Here is a 7875-nt window from a genome sequence, read left to right as displayed (position 1 = left end):
GGACGTAGACTGTCCCTGTAGTCGTTGCGTTGTTCACCACTCTTTTGATAGTCATCTCGATTATTACTTCCACTATTTCCTCGGAAGCCAGCCGATATTTGGCCGGGACCGTCATAGTCGGAGTATTGGCGAGAGAATCGTCGTCTATTTTGAATATTTCGGTTTCGATCCTCCTCAGGCGACCTATGCCGCTTATTGTGAACAGCACCTTCTCCATCTGCCCAACGATTCGCTATCTCCATCAGTGCTGATATGGTTTTTTTGTTAGTCCTTCCCAAGTCCTCGATGAAGTCTTTTCTTCGAATCCCAGCGACAAAAGCATCTATCGCCCTCTCGTCAGATATGTTTTCTGCCGAGTTTTTGATGATGTTCCACCTCTGAATGTACATCCTCATCGACTCATCATACTTCTGTCGACAAGCTCTCAATTGTTCTATTGACGCAGGTTTCTTGCATGTGGATAGAAAATTCTTCACGAACATGTCCTCAAAGGTCTCCCAGCTGTCGATGGATCCAGGTGGTAACTTCTTGGTCCATGATCGCGCTGCGCCACTCAAGTGTAACTGGATGCTCTGCATGGCAGTTGCTTTGGTTCCACCCGTCAATTTTACTGTTTCCAAGTAGTCGACTAGACAATCCTCCGGATCTTGCATGCCATCGAACTTCTTGTAATTGTCGGGTAATTTGAAACCAGATGGAACTCGCGTTTTGCGAACTCATCGAGTGAAACAGGGGAGTCCGCACATCTCCCCCTCATCAACCTCTGGTGACTGTCGACGCTCTCTCCTTTCTTGACGCGCCCTATCGACCCGCGCCTGTGTCGTTGTATCTCTTGCCGATATTCTTGGGGGATCCTGTACCGCCCCTATAGGTCGTGGACTATTTTGTCTCGCAGCACCTTCGGGAGGTGTGCTGGTTCCCGCAAACGCTGTCCCCATGACTCCAACTCCTGCCATAGTCATGTTATACAATGCCTCTCTTGGATCTCCTGGGGGTGGCCTATTTGCCACTATAAAGGCCTGTGTTGCCATATATTCAGCTTCCGGTGTTTTGGGAATAATGTTTCCCCTTGTGTCTATTGACATAAAGGACATATCGAGATTTTGAATCAAATTGTCTCTCTCGCCTTCGGGCACGTTTTGCAGCCTGGACCTTGCTCTATTACGAGCTGCCCTATGGTTGGATTCCGAAGTTCCTGAATGTCGGCTGAGCTCTGCCCTTCTTCGGCTTGACGCAGATGCTGCGGCTTTCCTCTTGTTGAGCTCAGCTGTTTGCTTTTCGAGTTCCCGTCCAGCACGAGAGAGTCTATATTGGTATGCTTGTAATTCCTCGAACGTAGCAGTTGTGTTCATCGGCTCTGTGCCATCCATAGCTTTTCCGGCTCTATCCCAAGCTGCTTGCGGAAGTTGCACCATCTGTCGTTCCGCGGGTCCGACGTACTTAGTGCCCAGACCTCGCGTAAGATCAGCGGGATCGATATATGGATTTCCCAAATTATCGAAAGCCTCTGATGTCTCCTCCTGTGGGCGACTTGGCTCCCCAACTACACACACTTGATGATATTTTGGAGCTTGCCCTTTGCTGGGATTGGTGACACCGTCGTATAGATCGGTGAAGACCTCCCGAACAGAAGTAGACATGTCGATGAAGTTGAAGCTGTCGACGCTGTCCGAGTCGCTGCTTATATTGGAGTCCGCACACGACTCGAAGGACATGCCGCCGAAGATCTTGACGAGTTCTTCGCTTGATGTTGACTCGGCAAAGCGTGGCGACGAGATTTCCTCGGCATCGATCTTGAATGATGTCGATGATGCCGAAAAATCGGAATCAGCCGCCAACGATCCCGGCGAAACCAGAACCTCGAGACGATGCGACCCCTCTTTTCCGACGCGGAAGTGGAACCTCCCGAACATCACCTCCATAGACTCCTCCAGATACGCACATGCATCCACACGGGAGGGCGGGTGAGGAACAAAATCGACTAGATCAGTTTCGATCTGTTTACTCTATCCATTGCGTTGCTTCCCACCGAAGACGTCGACAATGTTGAGCGTGCCATCGAGATCAGATCCTTGTCGCCTTCAGTTCCCACAGATGGCGCCAATTGACAAGGGATTAACTTGTCAATGTCTACAGATTGTAGACTAGGGTTTTCAGGGAAGTAAAGGGCAAGTAGATCTCGAAGGTTCAGCCGGAAAAGTACTCGACTGCTATGAAAATTAGAGTTATGTTGACAATGAAATCGATGCTTTCTTTGTCCCTCGACTCCCCCTTATATAGGAGGCGGAGCCGAGGGTTTCGTGATGTACAAGTTACAAAGTCCGGGAGACTATCTAAGTCCGTCCCGTAATAGTTACAAGTCGATATTCCTAATACAACTCTATCTTTCCAAACTATCTATTGACTGGACTTCTGGACTTCATAAACTTCGGGTCGTGGGCCTTCAGTAAACCTCGGGTACTATCTTCGGCAGGCCCATTGGGGATGCCTATGTCAGTCGGTACTGATGATTAGCTATGTTACGGTACTGACTGTTGTAATTCATACCTCTATTGAATTGTCTGAAATCACCTCCAAAATCAGAATTGGAGTATTGGCCATGTCCCTGGTCACGTGAGTCGCCTGCAGTACCACGGCCTTGCCAATGACGAAATTTTGCCGTCCAGCGTTGAAGCCGCCACCTCGGCCAGCATTGGGACCCGCGGCTCCATTGAAGCCAACACCTTGGCCGTCAATGCCTGCACCACGGCCGCCTTGACCGTCGAAGCCAGCACCACGGCCTCCTGGACCATCGAAGCCAGCACCACGGCCTGTGCCATGATGCCCGCCCCGTTCACCGCCAGGGCCATGGTGACCGCGGTCACTGCGCCCGCCACAGTCACCGCTCCCTCGCCCTGGACCGTTTCCACGACCAGGACCAAAGCCTGCCCCGCCATAGTTCATCGTCGCTCGTGCCCTCTCCGCGCCGCCCACAGGTTCGCCGCCGCCAGCACGTGACGAGCTCGTCCGCATCTGCAAAAACCCTAGAGTCTTTTGCCAGACACGCCCGGCAGCGTTTTCGGCATAGACAGGGGATTTCGGTATGGATGTTTGGATATTTTGGGCCTTGTCACGTCGGGCTTCGCGACGAGCTAGATTGTCCGCAGCAGACCGCCCTGGAGCCCAAAACGAAGACGAGTTCGAAACCAAGCCCAGTAGCTTGTTTTTTGAACTCCGCAGATTTTGCGGATCAGAAACTGCAATATCCAGATTAATCGCCGACCGAAAACGACGCCTGACCACCGTCCACCCCACGACATCATCGGCGAGGGTAAAAGTGGTAGGCTCTAACGGCGGCAGTTTAGAGCAGCACGCCGGAGAAGAACTCCCGGCCGGCGAAAGAGAAGGAGCTCGTACCTTGTGGGCAGCAGAAGAGAACTCTCGAGCTGCGAGACGTTGTCGTTGTTGTCGATCACGTCGTTTCTGAGCTGCCGGAGCAGCCCAGACGTAGACTCGATCAAGTCCCTATTGACATCCGCCGTAGGCGATCGACAAAGGTAGTCCCACGTCCGCACCGAAACTCCTTCCTCCTCTTCTTCCTCCGAGCTCGAGAGATTATCCTCAAAGGCTAGCGCCCAGAAACGCCCGCTCGGGACCTTCTCCGACGAAGACGATCGGGGCGGAGACTCTACTGCGTCCATCCGACTTGGATCGCCGCCACGATGTCCTACACAGACGCCAGCTGGCCATGGTTGAGTCCCCTCGGCCGTCCGGTGGCGTGGATCGCCACCGCGGTCGCCCCCGCAGACGCTAACGGTCATGTGGCTTAAGAGCGCCATGTACGTCAAGGATAAAGATGCATGTTCCAGTGTATGCGTTGTTTATGCGTTGTTTGTTGTTGATCTGTCCTTAGCCTCCACTTGCTTGTGTTCTTGTTTGAGTTGTTAGTTCATTCTGGCCCTGATCCCCTTTTGCAGCTGTCTTTGTTTGTCAAGAATCGTGATCCAAAATGTGTGTTCCATATTAAATGTTGAAAACACCAAAAATATGCCTAAATAGTTGATAACCCTTGGTTTGAAGATTCAGAAACCCTAAATATCCATTTGATCAAGCTGTTTGAAATTGTAAGCTCGAAATTGTAAGCTTCAGCAGTCTAATCCCTGTGGAGAAACGATATACCTCACATTATATTTGCAATAGATCACGGCGGATCGACTTACCGCAACAACTAACAAGCGGGCATATAGCTATGCGCCAGCGCCGTGACAGAGTCCATGCCGGCGCATAATGGCGTTATGGGAGGTGTTAGAAAATTGAAGACATGTTATCTGAAAAATCCAAAAATACAAACATATTTTTTAAGAATATTTTCAGGTAAACTATGTGAAAATATTGTTAAGTTTTAACTGCAATTGTTTTTACAACTCTTCCTTCATTTTGTAATAGTACTATTGTTCCTCAATCAGATTACTGTAAAAAAAATGATGTAAATATAAGGTGTAATCAGTATGCCTGCTTTTATCATTCGGCTTTTTGGGTAGGTTAAGACCCTGCTTCACCTAAGTTGTTATTAGACCACAATAAACTTTAATTTGGTAGTATAGTTTTTCCCTACAAACTAAACATAACAAACAGTTTAGAAGCAATAATAGACTTTTCATGAAACAAAAATGTGAGTGAAGATGAGATTTCTCTACTGTATGATGGATGCATGTGTGATCACCATTTGTAGCCAGCTGCGTCCTTCGTAATCAGGTACTCTTAACGTGTGAGTCACCACAGACAATGAGACAATAGATGTGACGAGACGACTGACGGCCTCCACGCAGTGGGCATCTCTCTCCGTTCTCGAACGACGACTCCACCCTCGGAACAGTCGGTCACGCTGCCCGCAAGATAGAGAAAGAACCGCGCGCCCATTCGGAACACAGACAGACACTGAACCCTGAATCCTGTAGCTACAGCGGTGCACGTCCACTATGCATCGCTCAATCGCCAGGCTCGTCTTGCTCCTTGCCATTGCCGCCGTGTCCAGCGGCTTCTTCGTCGTTGCCCATGCGAGCTGCTGGCCGCACGAGAGGGACGCGTTGCTGGCCTTCAAGCAAGGCATCATCAACGACACCTACGGCGTCCTCGCCTCGTGGCAAAAACGGCGCCATGACTGCTGCCGCTGGACAGGCGTCACCTGCAGCAACGAAACCGGCCATGTGACCGAGCTCGACCTTGGTGAAACGGGTTTGGTCGGCCAGATAAGTCCTTCCTTGCTTTCTCTCCAGTATCTCGAGACATCCCTGATGCATGGACCTAATGGTCGTATTTTCCCTGAATTCTTGTGTTCTTTACACAACTTGAGACATCTCGATATCTCGTACACACACTTTTCTGGTAGAGTGCCTGCTCAGCTTGCCAACCTTTCAAAGTTGGACTACCTCGACCTCTCCGGCACGCTCTTGTCCGGTATACTGCCGCCTCAGCTCGGAAACCTTTCAAACTTGCGACACCTTCGCCTCAGTTTCATGGAAAATATACACACAGCGGATATCTCATGGTTAACTCATCTGCATTTCCTGGAATATGTTGATTTGAGTGACATAAATCTCAGCGCCGTTGATGTGTTCCTTGTGGCAAACACAATTCCAACTCTAAAGGCCCTTATTCTTATCAACTGCTCACTTCCAAATGCAAACCAGACGCTCACACACCTAAACCTCACAAAACTTGAGAACCTTGATCTCTCCATAAACTATTTGGGCCATCCAATTGAAACCTGCTGGTTTTGGAACATAAAAAAGCATCAAGGACCTATCACTCGTTTCAGGGACGGAGCCAGCTTTTGACCTTGAGGGGGGCAAAATGGTGCTGTAAACTTCATGAGGGGGGCAGAGTAAGCTAAGTCAGCATGAAATTACAGTTCTAGTGAGTAGTGTTCTTCATAAAATCCAAACCATGGCGGTGGCTAAGCCCCCCCTCGTCCCCCCTTGTCTCCGTCCCTGACTCGTTTCAACCTATCTCTATGGCCCATTCCCTGATGCGCTAGGAGGTATGACAACCCTCCAACACCTAGAGTTCAACGATAATGGTAATTCTGCCACGATGACGGTAGACTTGAAAAATCTCTGTGATCTAGAAACCCTATGGCTTGATGGTGGCCTCGCCCTTGGGAACATAACAGAGCTCGTAAGGAAATTGCCACAATGTTCGTCCAACAAATTGTCTATGTTGTGTTCGGTTGGCAACAATATGACAGGAACACTGCCAGATATGATGGATCACTTAACAAGCCTAACCATTCTTTCCCTTTCTAACAACAGCATTACTGGAGCTATACCATCTGGGTTAAGGAATTTTACTAGTTTGGAAATTCTCGATCTCAGTTTGAACCAACTAACTGGCCAGATACCAATGCTACCAAGAAGCCTAACCGAACTGAGCATCTCTATGAACTCCTTGTCAGGACCTTTGCCATTAGATTTTGGAGGTCCAAATCTTACAGAACTAAGTCTATCCTTCAATTACCTTACAGGTCGTCTTCCTAGACCTATTTATGAATCGAAAACCTTGGAATTACTGGATTTATCCAATAATTTTTTGTGGGAGAACTACCGCCATGTTCTCTATTGCCTAGCATGCAATTTCTACTCTTAGGTAAACAACAACTTGTCCGGAAAGTTTCCATATTGGCTCCGAAACTCGTCAAAATTGGTTTTCCTTGATCTTGGGGTGAACAAGTTATATGGAATGTTACCTGCATGGATTGGAGAATTGGTGAACTTGCGATTTCTGCAGCTTAACCATAACATGTTTATGGGGGATATTCCAGTCAACATCACAAAACTTGTACTACTTCAACACTTCAGTTTAGCGAGCAACAATATATCAGGATCAATTCCGTCATCCTTGTCAAAGCTAACAGCAATGACCATAGAACATCCACCGAGACTGGATCCTTAGTGGTACTATTTTGATGGGGATACGAACACGGAAATTTTGTCTGTGGTGATGAAGCAGCAAGAGCTTAAGTATGGCACATTTGCAGCTAATGAGATGGTCGGTGTTGACTTGTCTCTCAACCACTTAACAGGTGGAATTCCAGATGATATATCTTCCCTTAATGGATTGTTGAATCTAAATTTATCATGGAATCGCCTGAGCGGAAAAATTCCAGTGAAGATTGGGGATATGAAATCACTGGAATCGCTCGACCTCTCAAGGAACAACCTTTTCGGTGAAATCCCAACGACCTTGTCAGATTTGACGTTTCTAAGCTCCTTTGACTTGTCATACAACAATCTTGAAGGAACAATTCCGACAGGACGTCAACTTGACACCATCTACAACGAGAACCCGTCCGTGTACAGCGGCAATATCGGTCTTTGCGGGCCTCCTCTTGAAAAGAGTTGCCCAGGCAACGATGCGCCAGAGCATCCTAATCAGCAGCAGGGAAGTGAAAATGGTTATAATACAGTCTTGTTCTTCTACTTTGGGCTAACGGCTGGCTTCGTTGCCGGACTCTGGGTTGTTTTTTGTGCTCTACTGTTCCATAGAGCGTGGAGGAATGCTTATTTCCGACTCTTCGACAAGCTATATGATAATGTGTACGTGTTTGCTGTTGTTACTTCGGAAAGTATAACGAGTAATACAGCTGCAAGTTAACTGGTGTGCTAAATCAAATAAGTCCCATCAAATAAAGCCGACCTGATGCTGGTGGCATTCTGCTATTGAAATACATGAATGGATAAAGGTGAAGTATTTAGTAGCTTGTACAAGCACGTGTTTATTTGGGGTTTAACCTTGTAATATGAACATTTTTGGTCATGATGAACCCGTTGATTTTGGTTTTCAGCTCTGTGTTCTTTCATGTTGATGTTTTGTAATCTGGAACTGAATGTGCAATTT

General features: G+C 48.0%; 1 protein-coding gene and 1 pseudogene across 1 annotated transcript; both read left to right on the top strand.

The window, feature by feature from the left end:
• Positions 1–4805: 4805 nt before the first annotated feature.
• On the top strand, positions 4806–5816 carry LOC127295154 (receptor-like protein EIX1). Its single transcript, XM_051325054.2, has one exon. The coding sequence runs from the start codon at positions 4959–4961 to the stop codon at positions 5814–5816; it is 858 nt and encodes a 285-aa protein (XP_051181014.1). The 5' UTR covers positions 4806–4958.
• Positions 5817–6021: 205 nt separating this feature from the next.
• On the top strand, positions 6022–7821 carry LOC127295155 (uncharacterized; annotated as a pseudogene).
• The last annotated feature ends 54 nt before the right edge of the window (positions 7822–7875 follow it).

The sequence above is a fragment of the Lolium perenne genome, chromosome 4 (genome assembly GCF_019359855.2).
Source record: "Lolium perenne isolate Kyuss_39 chromosome 4, Kyuss_2.0, whole genome shotgun sequence".
In the NCBI taxonomy this organism is placed as follows: Eukaryota; Viridiplantae; Streptophyta; class Magnoliopsida; order Poales; family Poaceae; genus Lolium; species Lolium perenne.
This window is presented reverse-complemented; position numbering and strand designations above follow the sequence as displayed.